Raw genomic sequence first — 17,774 nt, forward strand, 5'->3', positions numbered from 1 at the left:
CAGGGAAGCAGCAATGAAGAGTGATGTGGCGCAAAGTGCAGCAAAATCTTGAGGTCAGGGGGAACCCTCCCCCAACTTATTGCTTCGATATGGTGCATGGTGCGAGGCTCCAGGGAGGCGGCTATTAAGATGGATGTGTGAAGTGTGGTGCGTCATAACTGTCCAAAGCTAAAACCTACTAACAGATTTGTAAGATAGTGCCAGTGCTTGGTGTCGACCAGTCAGCATAATGCATCACCCAAGCCCCACCAACAATAGTTCCTAGTTGAACAAAAAAGTACATACCATACCCTGGAGTAGGAGCTAAAAAAATGGCCAGGATCTACAAATGGCCCCAGTTCCTGTGGTGGGAATGCTATAAAGTTCCTCAGTTTCTAAGAAGTTCCTTGTTCCTGAAAAATGTTCCTGCTATGTGAAACTGCTTATAGTCAGTTCAAAGAGAGAATTTGATGGAATAAGCCTGATTAGACTGGCAGTAGCTGTGATGTGTCTCATCTGCATGTTTTCATTTACACTGTAATGATGAACTATATATTGTTCATAAATTGGTTTGTTTCTTGCCTCTTTGATTAGAAATGCCATTTCATTTTGCAAGAAAAATCAATTAGTTCAGTAGATTTTATTCTAATGCTAAATGTTTCATGCTAGAAGTATGTGGTTTCTGATTTAAAGGAACTAGTGTGCTTCTTATGCACTTACATGACCAGGGTTGCTGCAATTCTGCCTTATGTGATCTGCTCCAATGTTCACAACAATGCAACAGGCAAGGAGAAAAAAATTCATAGAACACTATTTTCAGTAGAGTGTTAATTTTCAGCATAATGACCACTGATGTTTGTCTAATAAGTTTTGTAATGTCCATTATATTGAATATAATAAATAACTCGTAAGGTTTATTTTTGACTTCTTGCACAGCAGCCTTCGGAGATCATGAAATGTATACATTAACAATGTTTACTTAAGAGACAGTTTTATCCAAAGCAACTTACAAAAGAATAAAGTAAAAGTAAAGTAAAAACATTTCTTGCTTTATGAACTTAATGGTGAATAGCAGAGTAGGGTAGAGGTTCTCATTGCTGCCTCATGGATCCAGAGTCCTGGGTTTGAATGCCACATCCAGTTTTTCTATGTGTGGGGTTTCTGAGCTTTCTTACCACATTTAAAAAAGATATGCAGATTAAGGTAATTGAATATTTAAAACTGACTTTGTGTGTGTGTGTGTGTGTGTGTATATATGAATGTGCCCTGTGATGGACTAGCCTCTGCCCAGCGTTGGTGTCTACCTTGCATACAGTGCTGCCAAGATGGGTTTCAGCCTGCTGATTCTAAATTAGATCAAGAGGTTTAAGAATAATCTTAATTTATTAGATTAGCGGCGGCACGGTGGCGCAGTGGGTAGCGCTGCTGCCTCGCAGTTGGGAGATCTGGGGACCTGGGTTCGCTTCCCGGGTCCTCCCTGCGTGGAGTTTGCCTGTTCTCTCCGTGTCTGTGTGGGTTTCCTCCGGGCGCTCCGGTTTCCTCCCACAGTCCAAAGACATGCTGGTTAGGTGGTTTGGCAATTCTAAATTGGCCCTAGTGTGTGCTTGGTGTGTGTGTTGTGTGTGTGTGTCCTGCGGTGGGTTGGCACCCTGCCCTGGATTGGTTCCCTGCCTTGTGCCCTGTGTTGGCTGGGATTGGCTCCAGCAGACCCACGTGACCCTGTGTTTGGATTGAGCGGGTTGGAAAATGGATGGATGGATTAGATTAGCTATCCACTAGCTCTGTGCTCTCTTTAGTTGTGTATTCTACTAATGTTTCATGTTAAACAGCACAGCATGCCAGTATGCACTCTAGCTATTCTAGCTATGTATTCTCTTTATACTGTACATTGTTTTCAGGTTCACAATTTTTTACTGTAATTCATTACAGGAGCACATTTACAGTTACCTTTGTTTTTAATATTGAAAACTAAAAATGATTACTATTTTTATATTATCAGATAGGCAGCAAATTTTTTAAACATTGTGACATACATTTCTATTAAGTATCTGCTTATTTTTCTTATTACAGGTGGCAAATGGAAGGTTTCTGTTTTGACCAGTCAATTACCTTGTGCTGGGACGACTTCAACAGTCTACATCATACTTTACGGTGAAAGAAGCAATTCTGGACCAATCTTTCTTTATAGCTATGAAGAAAACGTATTTAATAGTGGTCATGAAGATGTTTTTGAGGTATACAATATGGTTAAATGTGACATTTGCAGAGTTATTTGCAGAGTTACAGCATTAATTTTCCATAATCAACATGACAAACTCTGCATCTCCATTAATTACTTGGAATATTATTCTCTACTATATCAAGTATACATCCTGGTATTCTAACACCACACAGCTCCAAGAGGATAGCTCTTGGAAATCTAAATCGACTTAGAAGAAAGTCAACATCATCTGTAAATAATCACTCTCTTCTATTGAATTGAATTGAATTCCTTAATTGTCATTGAATGGTACAATGAGATTCAATATGCAACTCCTCCATAAACTATAAAATGATAAAAAAAACTAATAATCTGATAAAAAAATAAAAAAATATACAATATGAAAGCATAAGTAGAATATGCATGTATATACAGTGCAAATTGTTCCTAAATTGGCTCAGGTTGTGCAATATTACAGTTGTAGTACAAGTTTACAGTAAGGTAGTTGTAATTATAAGTACAAACAGTTCTACCAGGAGCACTTGATGGACTGATTGAGTGCATTTATAGATCTTGGGATGAAACCATTTCTGAACCTCAAGGTCCGTGCAGGAAAGGCTCTGAAGCATTTGTTGGATTAGAGAAGTTCAAATAGACTGTGGCATAGGTGAGTGGAATCCAAGAAGATGCTTGTGGCTTTCCTGAGACAGAGTGTGCTATAAATGTCCTCCAGGGCTGGAAACTGTATCCCGATAATCCTATGCGCTCTCGACACAACCTGCTGTAGAGCTTTCTGATCAGCTGCTGTGCAGCTACGAAACCACACACACATACAATGGGTTAAAATACCCTCAGTGGTACACTGAGAGTAACAACGCTAAACCAGCTATGGTATTTGGAATAGTTTGGCCATTCTGTGCACTATTATATTGTTACAGGATGATTACAATCAAGTGCCTTAAATTTGTAAATGATAAAATAAATGATAAGTGTATTAAAGCCCCCGTCATGGATATGAATCTGAAAAAAAAAAGGAAATGACTGCTTTGATGCTGGGTGCTGGCCGTTTGCAAACCCAAGCAAAAACGTGTGTACAGTATGTATGGTCTGAGGCTGCTGTGAAACTTGCTTTACGGCAAGTTTAGTTTTATACATCACAAAGTGATCTTGGAAAGGGGCATACACAACATTTTTGTGTGTACACACCATTTATACATGAAGCCCCAGGTCTATAGATTTTAGAAGAAAAATTGATAAAATAATTATGTATAAATAACTTAATGAACATCCTCAATATTTTATTAACTAAACATTACCAACAGTAAGTTTTTTTTAAATCAGGTGCTTATTAGGAACCAAGTGTAAAGTTAACAAAACTTCCCCCTCAATTTAAGACCTGCTTTAAAGACAGTTAAACAGAGAGAGGTTACCAAACCCTGAGCAGGACGAGAAGCTCAGTCCCACATATGTGTCCAGACCTTGCTGGAATTAAAGAACAGGTTTTAGGCTCTGATCAGCCACCACCAGATCCCATACATTGTCAGTATGAAAGTCCATGATAAGGTGCTCAAACACCATCTGATCTTCTACAGATTCACAGACAGATTCAGGTGATTGTCAAGCAAGAAACTTAGATCCTCTTCACACACAAACTTTCCAGAGAAAACATCATCTACTGGTTGTGGGCAGGAGAAAGAGAAGTGAGGTCCAAAAGAAGAAATATTTGAAGATATCAAAGAGAATTGTGTTAGAAGTTATAGCTTAGATATTTTATGGATTAAGAGATGCTGATGTGTGTCAGTCATTACCCTGAATTCAGGAGCAGGGCCTTGAGTCAGAGAACATTTAAATGTTTGAATGTACTTAGGCCTTGCCAACTACTAGTTTACATATCCATAATGACTGCAGTTATGTCTTGAGTATATTTCTACATTGCATTGTTAGTCTCCACCACTTCCGGTAAAGCACTAATGGAAATGGATATTTCAGAACCTGGTTATCATTTTTTTTTGTCTATGAAAGATACATGCTGGGGATATTGGCGAACTGTACAAGATCCGTATTGGGCACAGCAATTCAGGAGAATTTCCAGGCTGGCATTGTCAGGAGGTGAGTGCAATTTTTTTTTTGTTTTTGTTAAATAAGGTATTTTTGTATCTATTAAGCATAAAGTAATAAAATGTGTTGTATGTGTGCTCATATGCATTTTGTAATGATTCTAATATAGTTTACTATTAAAAAGCTTCATCTGAGCCACCAGCATGTTTTTTAACATAAATTTAACAGAAATATGTAATTACATAACAGCACTTTCCAAAAATTTGACACTAATTTCCAAAAAAATGAACACACTAATAGCACACCTTGCATGTGGAGATACCTAGAAGCCTATGACTATTTTAGAAGTTTTAATAGTGTCTGCTTGCCCCAAAATGTCTTATTAAATAGTTGGAGGAATCATATTTTCACCCCTGCATCTAAACCTTTATTACTTCAATCAATTTAGTCAATGCAGGGAGTTGTTGGCATATTTTATGGCCTTTTTAATAGCTTAACGTGTGATTTCTTTGAACCACGTTGTATATTTTCTATGTAGATATTAAATCTATAAGTGCGTGATCTCAAAATATGCACTACGGTCTGGAGGGCCATAATGGCTGTGGATTTTGTTCCAACTTGATTACTGAACACGAAGTCAACTCTTGCCAATAACAGACCTTATTTCATTTAATGCCTTGTCATTGTTTCTATTCTGCCATGTCAGGTCATTGTTAAAGTGGGGATTTGTTCCTTTCCAAAGATATCATCCAAATGATTTGTAGCCTGAAGCAAATGACTAATTCTCTGTCCTTTGCTTTTTCTCTTCAGTTTCCTTCCAAATATTTTATTAAACCAGATAATTCATGATGAATTCACACAGATGTAAATGAAAACACATTAGACAGAGAATGGTTGGTCCCTTGTTTCTAATAAGGAGCAATTAAAAACAGTGAATTCAGCTGCTCAAGGCTAAAATGAGCAATTAAGGGTGGGGAATCTTAACAAGTAAGACAACTAAAATCAAACATAAAAATGGTGCTTGGGCAAGAAGTGCTTCAAAAGCAAGAAATTACTTCTCATCGAGTAATTGGGTAGGAGCAAAAATTTGCAGCCACTATGACCCCTCCAGGACTGACACTTTACAGACCCCTGGTCTTGTGGAGACTGTTAATCACAGAGTTCCTGGCCCAGATGCTTATTGGCTTTCTCAGTACCTCTGTGATGCTTGTGCTCCAACTTCAAGAAAAAAAGTACGTAAACCATTTGGCAATAATAAAGTGTTTTGGGATGATTATTATTATTGAAAGACAGCTATTTTGAAATTAAAGATGGTTTAAGAATTTATCAAGAACATACGGTATGTGAGAAAGAAGGCTGATGCTCAATGTAGAGAGGGTTTGAGTTTAAGTTCAAATTATTATTACATTCATCTTCTTAGAATTAATGTTATTATTATTAAGCATGTAGAGTAAATTGAAATTCCTGCTTACATGTCTCCTACAGGCTAGCGATGGTAGTAAAACTCCTACAGCAAAAAATGAATACAACAACATACAATAAATGCAACATCAGACAATATACTGTACAAGACAAGAAATAGTTATATAGTTAGCTGTACAAGTGACTGCTGAGCAGCTTTATGACCAGTGGAACAGCACTGTCCTGGAATGTGAAAGGTCTTGTGCCTTTTAACAGAAAGGTGACTGTGTAGGATGGCTGAGGTCTTTAAAAATACTGTCTGACTTTCTAAGCCTACATATGTTTTATATATTCTTAAAAAAGGGCAGCGGTATACCAGTGATGCTCTGAGCCAACTACACCACCCACTGTAGTGCTTTGCGGTTCTGAGCTCAACAGTTAATAAACCAGGATGTAATGCCACCAGTGAGAATGGACTCCACTGTGTGTCTTCAAAGATTGGCAAGCATAGCTTGACTCATCTGTGGTGTCATTGAGTATCTAAGATGGGCCTACTTGAGTTATCAATGATGATTACTGCAAGAAATTTAAAGTTCCTAAGTTTCTCTACATTCTCCTGTAGAAGAGTGTGGTCAGTCCCCCACGTCATTAAGTCAATGACTAGAGACACAGCTTTGCTGGCATCTTGGAAGAAACTGTTGTCCTGTCACCATTGTATCAGAATAACACAGCTCTTCTCTGCATATTGTTTCATCATTGTTGGTGATTGGGCCAACGATAGAACTGAAGTGGTATTTTGGCTGAACAGTCACTGGTGAGCAATGAGTATAATAGAGAGCTCAGAACACTACCCTGTTTGATGCTTGTGTTGAGGATCAGTGTGGACAAAGTCACGCTGCCGGTCTCGTATGTTGGTTTTAGGAAGCCCAAAGTCTGGTTGTAGCATTCTGCACCCATAGAGTAGATATGGAGGCAAGAGTAGAAAAGCACAAGTAATGAACTCCTTTGACTGAACCCTCTCATGGTGTTCACACATGCAGAATTCCTAGTGCAAATTTCACCTGTCTGCTCTATTTTCAGTTCCGATTTCTTTGTACACTTTGCAGCACTACATAGTAGGCAGGAACAACTCCTGTGTGGGGTGGCAAACCATTGCAGAATACATTCACTTGCTCGTACTGGCACCAGCCAATCTAACCTGCACATCTTTGTATCACATGTGGACAACTTGAGTTCCCAGGGGGGGAAAAAATGTAAAAGACCATAGCAAAGGCTTCTTTTGGTCTTAATGATACTAACAAAGTATCAGTAAAGTGATTATATCTGTAACGTGACCTACTAAAATAACTTCACTTTGAAATGGTCAAAGGTTACCTAAGTGAAGCATATTTCTCGATATTGCATACGTCAGTATCAAACCTGTGAATCCTTCATATTTATAAGTAATTGTATCAGCAAATCAAAGGCTCCTAATTTGCCAACCTGAACAGAGGTGAATAACCACTTCACTGATGATTTGTAAGTATTATTATGACTAAAAAAAGAATTTAAGGTCTTGCTATGTGATAGTGAGTGAGTAATAGATACATATTTATATTACCTAAACTTATGGGTTACCAGGTAATGTGTGGTCAGGCTAAGATTTGGACGCAGCCTCCTGGAGCACCACGGCACACAACATCATAATGCTGTCCTCAGTCTACTAATATGCTGAAAAAGTAAAATATGTCTGTAATTAATTGCCAGTATAAAAGAAAAAAAAAAAAACTTGGCTTGATACAATTGTAATATCCAAACTCAAGATTCAAGCACGCATGACCAAATTAGGCATTCTTCATGTCAGAAAAGTCTTTTTTAAATAATGCTAGAGTTCAATAAGGACTGAGTGTTCTTCAAAGAGACATTTTGGGCCCTTAAGCAAGGCCCTTAACCTGCAATTGCTGAGTGCTTTGAGTAGTGAGAAAAGCACTATATAAATGCAAAGAATTATTATTATTATTATATTTTATGTGTAAGACGTTTGAAATCCTTACTTAAGAGGAGTGACATGAGCAATCGCACTTAAGAGATGGCGCTGGTGCAGTGGTTAATGATGTTGCCTCACAAATCCAGCATCCTACCTGGTCATTGCCTATATGAAGCTTGTGTATTCTCCCCATGTGCAGTTTTTTTTTTGTTTAGGTATTTAAGTTTTCCTTCCACATCTTAAATCCATGTATTGAATTAACAATTGATTCTACTGTAAATTGGCTGCGCAGAAGGTTCGTGTAGGTGGGCCTTCCAATGTACCACCCTCCTGTCAGGTGTTGGCTCCATTCTCTTCTGTTTTGATAGATTGTGACCATGAACTGGGTTAAGCAGGTGTCAGAAAATTATGTTAGGCCAGGTTTCTATGAAAAGACATCATTTAGTAACATACTTGTCTGGTATTTTGTTTTTCTGTTTCTAAGCCTCCTTGAAGATCTATGTGGATGCTGGCGGCTTTCAGCTCTTGCTAGTTTTCATGTCTTTTTCATACAGAGGCATGGTCTGCTCTTGTTTTTTCAGATCAGACTGCAGGACCTTTCAACAGAAGAAATATTTCATTTTCCAGTAAACCGCTGGCTTTCCAGAGATGAGAGTGATGGTGAAATCTGCAGAGAAGTTCCTGTTTTCCACAAAGGATTTCCAGCCTATCCAGGTTTGCAAAAAGTGCACCAAAATTAGTATCTTTTGATGAAACCCCTCATTAAATCCTGTGTGCCACACCAATGTTATTGGTACACATCATCATCATCACAAATGCTGGTGAGTTCTTATAAGCCCCCAGTCATTCACCCTCCACCCTAATATGCATCTTTTATCATTTCTGGATTATGAATACTGCTAAACTAAAACGTCCTAATTTCACAACACACAATCAGGAGAATCAAACAGATGATGTTAAAAAAAAAAAAAAAAAAAAAAAAAAACAATAAAAAGGAAACCAATTCTCAAAAAAATGCCATAAACGAAAAAATAAAACAGGGGAGCGAGTGTGAAAATACAAAGTAAAGATGATGTTTGCCACCAGATCTTCCCTCAGTTGCAGCCGCTGTCGCTTTCCAGTCTTATCGGTTTCTGCAAGTAATACAGTATATCATCTGAGACCAGCTTGTTGTTTTAAATGTCTGTTTTGTTTTCTTTAAGTTTCTGTCTACAAGGTCCATGTTGTGACAGGAGACCTGTGGAATGCAGGAACAGAAGCAAATGTTTATGTAACTGTCTACGGTGAAAAAGGAGATACGGGCTCAAGACAACTGCTTAACTCTCAGAAACCCATAAAATTTAGAAAAGGACAGGTAAAGTATTAATGACTTATGGTTGGACAAGAATTCGGCCCTGACCCCTACCCCAGTGGTAGACAATGGAATGCAATTCCTCTACTAATCAGTATATAGGGTGTCTGTATACTAAGTACGTGTATGTTTGCATATAAGTGTAAATTGTGACCAGCACTGGTGCCCTTGGGCCACCCTGAATCCAAAATAAAAAGCCCAAAGAGACTAAAATAACTGAAGAGGATTGTGCTGCTACAGCAGCCTGTGTTAACCCCCCCAAACCCCCCCCCCCCCCTTACACACACACTTTTTTTTAATTTGATACATATTGGTATGTCCCTAGCTAACTCTTTGCTACTGGCGCTGCTTTCCGCCATATTGTATTTTAGGTTAAAGAAATTCTCCTCTTTTTTTACCTTCAAGTTGTCAGTAATTTTCACATCCTAATACTTTGTATGCCTTCTTGCCAGAAACCTACATTAAAGTATGCAGGTTCTTAGCCTTGAGTTTCTTGGTGAGTAAAGCTATCTGTCCACATTCACTACAACCAGCGGGGCAACACACACTTCGTATGGACTGGGTCTTTAGGAGAAAAGCCTCGCTAACCCAGTATTCGGGAACGGAATAAGGATGTTTCTAATAATAAAGGGTAAAAAACTTCAAATATTGAAAAGAAGCAAAAGAAACAAAACAATATCGTCAGATTTAATTAAACAGCCCCATCTCTGTCTTTATCCTGCTCCTTTCATCACCCTTCGGCCAATCGTGTTCTTCCTCCCTCCTAACACCACATTCCATGAGGGTCTAACTGGAAGAGTGTTTTATCTGAGACCATGTCAAAGCTGACTTATTTATTTACTAATGAATTCAGTATTGGCATAAAGAATTCTTGGGAATACATTGCCAAAACTCCCCCTAGTGTTACCAGTACCCACTTAAATGACCGGTTAAGTCCCAGATTATGTGTCCATTTTAATGACCGGGAGACTATAAATTAGACATCCCCCTGCTGGTGGCTCAGAATTACTGGAATGGTATTCAAAGTTCCCATCTCCAGTGGGTAGTCAACCAGGACATCTTGTGGCCCATTTCCTGGCTGTCTATGGCCTTGACACCATTTGGGTCCTCTGTGTGCTGGTTAGGGTGGCCACTCCATTATGTAACAAGCTGTAATATATAAATACATAGAAAATATTATGAACTTGGGCCCTCTATGCATGGAGTTTGCATGTTTTCTCCGTGTGTACTAAAATGGCCCTAGTGTGTGTTTGGTGCTTGCATGTGTGTTCACCCTGTGGTGTCCAGGGTTTGTTCCTGCCTTGTGCCCTATACTAGCTACTCAGTCCTGATCTGGATAAAGCCGGTTAGCAAATGACCTGACCTGTTATGAGTTCTGTGATGCTAAAAGGATGTCAAACTGTTGTGTTTAGAGAGAAAGATAGATAGATAGATAGGTAGATAGGTAGAACTTGTCTCTGGGGAGAAACTTGTTTTTTTCACAGAAAATAAATAAAGGAATATTATCTTCTTCTTCTTCTTTTGGCTGTTCCCGTTAGGGGTTGCCACAGCGGATCATCTTCCATATCTTTCTGTCCTCTGTATCTTGTTCTGTTACACCCATCACCTGCATGTCTTCTCTCACCACATCCATAAACCTTCTCTTAGGCCTTTCTCTTTTCCTCTTGCCTGGCAGTTCTATCCTTAACATCCTTCTCCCAATATACTCAGCACTTCTCCTCTGCACATGTCCAAACCAATGCAATCTGACCTCTCTGACTTTTTCTCTCAACTGTCCAACTTGAGCCGACCCTCTAATGTACTCATTTCTAATCCTATCCATCCTCGTCACACCCAATGCAAATATTAGCATCTTTAACTCTGCCGCCTCCAGCTTTGTCTCCTGCTTTCTGGTCAGTGCCACCGTCTCCAACCCATATAACATAGCTGGTCTCTCTACCGTCCTGCAGACTTTCCCTTTCACTCTTGCTGATATCCATCTGTCACAAATCACTGCTGACACTCTTCTCCACCCTGCCTGCACTCTCCTTTTCACCTCTCTTTCACAATCCCCATTACTCTGTACCATTGATCCCAAGTATCTAAACTCCTCCACCTTCGCCAACTCTACTCCCTGCATCCTGACCATTCCTCTGACCTCCCTCTCATTTACACACACATATTCTGCCTTGTTCCTACTGACCTTCATTCTCCTCTCTAGAGCATATCTCCACCTCCTAAAGTGTGTCCTCCACCTGTCTAATCTCATCTGTCAACCTGTCCATCACCATTGCAAATAAGAAAGGGCTCAGAGCCGATCCCTGATGTAATCCCACCTCAACCTTAAATGCATCCGTCACTCCTACCGCAGACCTCACCACTGTCACACTTCCCTTGTACATATCCTGTACAACTCTTACGTACTTCTCTGCCACTCCCGACTTCCTCATACAATACCACAACTCCTCTCGAGGCACCCTGTCATATGCTTTCGCCAGGTCCACAAAGACACAATGCAAGACCTTCTGGCCTTCTCTATACTTCTCCATCAGTACCCTCAGAGCAAATAAAGGAATATTAAAAAATAAAACAAATACACATAATAATTATTAAAAATAAATTAAAAGTTCTATTTGTCTAAAGATAAAAACAGCAGTCAGTCATGATGAGTCTTTATAAAGGTATATTGATGAGGGTATGAAGGATGCCCAGTAGCTTGTTATAACACACTGCTGCTGAATAATTCATTGGCATAAAAGTATCCTCGGTGTTAGTGTGTCACAGAGAGGATGTGCAGTATTGTCCATCATGACTGTCACTCTTGTCTTCATTCTGTTCTCCACTACTACCTCCAGCGATTCCAGAGTGTGTCCCAGAAACTGAGTATTCCTCCTTAATTGGCTTGTTGATATGGTGGGCTGCTCTTGAAATAATATTACCAACCCAACACAGCATACTGTAGAAAATTGCACAGGATATGACAGAGTCATAAAACATGTAAAGGGTGTCACTAGCCACATTAAAGAGTGCAGTCTACTAAGAAAAAAATAGTCTGCTCTTTTTTGTAACACAAAGGAACTTTTTAAGACCTTTCCAGCTTGTCATTGATGTGGACCCCCTAGTTTTAAAAATATTTCCTGATTTTCAGTGATGATTCATTGGTAACCCCAGAGAATTCAGTTATTTATTTTCTTCATTTTTTATTCAGCAGAATAAACTTCCTTTTTGTCCACATTATATTTTGTGTTTACTGCATGTCCATTTTGTTTTTTTCATTTTGTGGCTAAGCTGCCATGACACTCTGCTCCTTTGCTAGGAGGTGCGGTTTCTCAAAGTCATGTTTGTGATGTCACTTGCGTGACACTTTATGCCACAGTGCCACATGTCGTTCTGGGATTGTGGATTTTACTTTATAAAAGTTAGGTGTGTATTTAGTGACAGTTCTTTAGGTTGTCAACTTCTAGCACATTTGCATTGACTTTAATTTCTGATTAATGCTTTTTTTTTGGTCACATACACTGTCCTTCTGGTTTTGATCTTTACATGTTTACTGGTTTACAATAATCTCCTGGTCAGCTATAACTAAAACCTTCACAGCTTGGCCTTTTTACATTCTCTGGAAGAACGCAAACTGGACTTCTTTTGAACATCGTAGAGGGATGAGAATGGTTGGAGAAACTTTAGGAACACAGCAGTAACACTGCAGCCTAATCCGGCTCAGTTCAGGCTCTCCACGGCAAAAGAGCGGCCATCGGACAGGCAGGCAGGCAGGCAGAATTCAAACACACTGACAAAAGACACCTTTGGTGTGACATAACCAACTGAGTACAGAAACAAGAAGATTTTGTGAAGTCAGTGCATTTCCTGAGCACTACAGTACACTACACAGTACACTATCTTATGGTGAAGGGAACATTTTTTTAAAGGTTTTATTTCTCCTGTGAATCTCGTAATTCAGTAGCTTATGATATGTGTTTCTAAAAGCGTGTGTCCTGTGAGGCCTAGCACACCAAAGTTTTTCTTATTTATCTTCTCCAGGCAAACCAGATATTTAACGCTATGCCTAGTTTTGGCCTATGTGAAGTTTGCATATTCTAAAGACTTCTACAGTTTACCTTCCTAAAGATTGTGATTTTTATATGTTTATCTGTGGAGTTGTTGGTCCACTTTCCATGTAAAGACCTGCCTCCTTTCTTTTCATTGCCAATGTACTATACTTTACTAAAGCTATAGACCAGGCTCTTGCCACTGTACCTCTGGCTAAATTCCTCATAAAAATGTTGAGGCCCCTTTAAGCAGAGTTCTGGGAATACATCTGGAGGTACTGCATTGTTCCACAAGCCATTTTAAGGTTTGGCACCAATTCATAAAACATCCAATTGGAGATCCCCTGGTAATCCTATCATCCTGGCGACCTAATTATAAAACATGAAAACAACCTGTAAGTGCCTGAACAATGGAAACAACTATTAGGTGCTGCCAGCTGTCAATGAAATTTCACTGTGCCCCCCAGCCACTCTCCACCATATTGGTCTCCTGTCTGGGTATGGGCATCATTGACTTTCCATCCAATATTGCAAACATTTGGATTCACCATACCACTAGGCACCCACTGACAATGCACAGTATATATTGTACTGCCACGAGGGCAAATTAATAACAAGTCAGAAGAAGAAACAGCCAAGGATGTCTAAAAGTCGAAAAACCAGAAAACTCAGTCATATCTTTCATTAAAACCAAAATCCTTGTCCTAATCATAAACAGACATTTAGATTCTAGCCATTCTCAAAATCTGAAATACTTCGAATGCTGGTTCGTTGTGGTCAATATTAGGTCAATGATTGGCACACACGGTTAGTTTATAAATCATCATGTCGTTAATGGCAACCAATGTGACTCCCAAAGACCACACCCCCAGCAACGGCACTAAATAGTGGTGCGCATAACAAAAATAAAATGGCAGAGGAAGATTTTCAGAATAAATGCTAAAATATTCCAAACATTTGTAACATAATTTAACAAATTCAAAAATGTCCAGAATAACATTGAGAAAAATAAAACTTTATACAAAAAGTTTCAAAAGAGTGCAATCATAACATTTTCTTTTTGTTTGTATGAATACTGTTCCTGTCTCATAACATGTAAAAGGTTTTGAAGGATCTGCGCTGGCATCCGGAAGGTTGCCGCTTTGAATCCCTGTTACTGACAAAAGGGATCCTACTCTTCTGGGCCCTTGAGCAAGGCCCTTAACCTCTACTTGCTCCAGGGGTGCTGTACAATGGCTGACCCTGCACTCTGACCCCAAGGGGTATGCTAAAACAAATAAATACCTAATACCAGAAATTGTATAAGGTGAAATAAAGAACACAAACAAAACAAAAAAAAAACAAACAAATGTCTGTTTAGAACTTCAATTTCAGTCCATCATCCTCAGATATCCTGTCAAGCTAATATTCTGTATCCCTCTTCAGGGTTGGTACTTGCGCCATGCTTGCTGCTACAAAGATGCGCTCTGATTCTGCACGGTACATCATATGGTGTTGCCCTGGTAGCTGTGTTTCCATTTGTCAGGAGGTTCCTCGTTTCTCCAGTTTCCTCTCACAGTATTAAATGCCACTTGTTGATTGGTATGAGTGAGTTTAAATGCCCCCCTCCAATAGACTGGCATTTGTGAATGCCAACATAAGTTCTGGCTTTAAGTGACTGCAAATACGAACTGATGACCTCATGTGGAGCAGAAATAGAAGAAAGGCTTTTAGTTCCAGACCAGTAGGGGGTCAGACTGTAGCAGGTGCAACCCAATCCTGTTACACTGGCATCCCAAGTGGACAGCCATTCATCTCCTGGGCAGGAGAAAGTGGAAGAGAGTTTCGGAGTAAAACTGTTATAAATGAGCTGCAGTGCTGTCACCATCTAACCCCAAACAGGAGCAATCATGGCTTCTGGCCTAAAGGAGCATTCCTGGAGCTCCTGCTTTTAAGGGGTGTCCTTTTAGCTCAGCCAGCCATACAGTTTTTTTTTGTTTTGTTTTTTTTTATCTGCATGAGGACTGCTCAGTATGAGTTTAGTGTTTCAAATCTCATAAATGGAAAATTTATGACTGGCACAAAACAAACTTGTTATTATAAATGTACATATGTGTATATGTTTATGTGAGTGAACAGTGAGAAACTGACCTTTATTATTGACTTTGCTTTTGTTTGCTAGACTGACATTTTTTCACTAGAAGCTGTTCATCTTGGGTATCTGGAAAAGGTTGTAATAGGACATGATGGACTTGGAGCAGGTAATATTTTAGAATGCAAAAACCTCTGCGACATGAGAGAAAACATTTTATTCCATAAACTAATATGTTTTTTTTGTTAATTATTTTAGGCAACGGCTGGTTTCTGGAAAAAGTTGTGGTCATCGACACCTTAAAGGACATTGAGTACACATTTTCATGTAACAGGTTGGCTTTTATTTTTCTACAATTACTTTTTTTTGCTAATACTACACTTCACACTTTCAAAAATATTAGAAATATTTGCCTGCTTACTGTTTTGTATTTATGGAGTATTAAAAATACCTTAGATTTTAAATGAATTTTTTATTTTGCAAATTCAGGTGGCTGGATCAAGGAGAGGATGACAGTAAAATAGTAAGAGAGCTATATGTGACAGATGGATTCTCATTTTCTGAACGTAGGTGGAAAATAATTTAAGACAAAAAAGTTATTGTGAAAATATTGATTGATTTATTTATTTTTATATTGTAAGCAAAACCCCACCCCCACCACTTCATTTTCTTTTAAAAATGCAGACATTAGTTTCCATTTTTACCTTTCATCTACAATGCTCCAGTATTATTCCCCAGAAACTCTAATCAGACTCAGACTCTAATCACACTCTGATTTGTTCATGTTTATTACATAGGCCTTCCCTGATTGGATCCCATTCATTCTTTTTTGGTCACCTTCCTAAAAGAAAAATATATTCCAGCATAGCCAACACCGAGGAGTTGCTTTCCAAGTTGCTTATATTGCTTTCCCCTATGCATCCAAATTGCATTTTGTACAGTTTGAATGGGGCGGCATGGTGGAGCAGTGGTAGCGCTGCTGCCTTGCAGTTAGGAGACCCAGGTTTGCTTCCTGGGTCCTCCTTGCATGGAGTTTGCATGTTCTCCCCATGTCTGCGTGGGTTTCCTCCCACAGTCCAAAGACATGCAGGTTAGGTGCATTGACGATCCTAAATTGTCCCTAGTGTGTGCTTGTTCTGTGGGTGGGTGTGTGTGTGTGCCCTGCCCGGGGATTTGTTCTTGCCTTGCACTCTGTGCTGGTTGAGATTGGCTCCAGCGGACCCCCATGACCCTGTGTTATATAGCAGGTTGGACAATGGCTGACTGATTGACAGTTTGAATGTAGCATACAGTACATGTGCAATAAGGCAACTAATTTACTGGTCACTCCAGTTTTGTGATAAATCCCTTGGTCGATATTGTTACTATCCCTTCATGGATTTTTTGCACTGCTAAGTGTGTGCCCAGTGTAGACAAAACGTCTGTCATATGCGTTTTCAGTCATTTTAGTGAGTATGGAGATATACTTTCAGAAGCGATGTGAATAAACTGTTGTGGAGAGAAATTGCTTTTGCTTAAAAATATTTTTAATAAATGAAAATGTAGTAGTGCAGTCGTATCCTCAGATGAAGGCTTAGGGTCCCCAAGGATGTGATCTTTGCCAGTCAGCAGATTCTTCAAAGTCAAACAAACGGTGTAAAATATCAAAGAAGTCTGACCTCCTTAGAAAGCAGCCCAGCAATGAACAGCAACTCCTCGTTAGCAGGTGGTTTATATCTGGTTGGGACTGGAGGAGGTGCGACTTGCGGTTGGCAGCTGCATTGCCAGGGAATTTGTCCATAGTAGGCATGTTAGTGGTAAATTCCCTAGAGATTGTGCAACAACATCCATGTTTTGCCATTACCAAAACCCTCAGATACTCCCAATGCTTGAATGTTTAACCATATTTATATGGCAAACTATCAAGAAAACTTTGAAAGTTTAAAATTTTAAATCATTTAATGGTTCTTATGTTTATTCAGGAATGATTCAACAAGTGTTCTTTTGATATTTTGTTTAGGCACATGTCTTCTATTCAGAGACACCTTGGTTTTGATATTTCCACAAAAATGTAATGCATATATGCATTTCTCTTCAAACCTATTCCTCCATCCACACGTTCCTTCAGCCATTCCTATGCAGTTTTCAATGATGATCCCAGCAGCATTGGACTCAAAGGAGGGATTAATCCAACACAGAGCCCATTCACATGTATGGCTGCACTCATTCAAAACATGATATTCAGAAAAAAAACAACAGATCCTGGCCCAGCAACACTGAGCAAAAGGTCCATTGAGCCTTTCAATGCAGTTGTCTGAGATCATCCCAGCAGCATTGGGTTCAAGGCAGGGCTCAGCTCATGTCAGGGCCCACTCATGAACAGACCCACTCTTACTCATATCAAACCACTTTAGAGTCCAGCGGAGTACGCATAATAATTTAGGTTTACATGATGAAGAACAAACAATCCAAATCTACGTGACTGAAATACACCCCTCGCAGAGTTCAATGTGCTCTGACACAAAGATAACAGGAAGGTTAGCCACTCAGCCCGCCAGTGTCATTCTGCTCAGCTAACAAGACCACTTGAGTCTCTGCTGACTGCTGGGATTGTGAGCTCAAATGGCAGAGTTCAATCTCGGATTCATGACAACTCGCTGAAACCTAAGAACCTGCCAACAATGTGCGCTGTTTTTCTATTTTATAACCATTTTTAAGAATGGTTTTTGCAATTCAAAAAATGA

General features: G+C 39.3%; 1 protein-coding gene across 1 annotated transcript in view; it reads left to right on the top strand.

The window, feature by feature from the left end:
• LOC114653043 (lipoxygenase homology domain-containing protein 1-like) overlaps window positions 1-17,774 on the top strand; it is a 394,200-nt gene that overhangs the window by 37,976 nt on the left and 338,450 nt on the right. The window contains 7 exon segments of the mRNA XM_051929357.1: window positions 2,050-2,213; window positions 4,202-4,288; window positions 8,186-8,318; window positions 8,807-8,958; window positions 15,142-15,220; window positions 15,310-15,385; window positions 15,541-15,617. Coding sequence (XP_051785317.1) covers window positions 2,050-2,213; window positions 4,202-4,288; window positions 8,186-8,318; window positions 8,807-8,958; window positions 15,142-15,220; window positions 15,310-15,385; window positions 15,541-15,617 — 768 coding nt within the window.

This window comes from Erpetoichthys calabaricus, chromosome 6, assembly GCF_900747795.2.
Source record: "Erpetoichthys calabaricus chromosome 6, fErpCal1.3, whole genome shotgun sequence".
Lineage (NCBI taxonomy): Eukaryota > Metazoa > Chordata > Cladistia > Polypteriformes > Polypteridae > Erpetoichthys > Erpetoichthys calabaricus.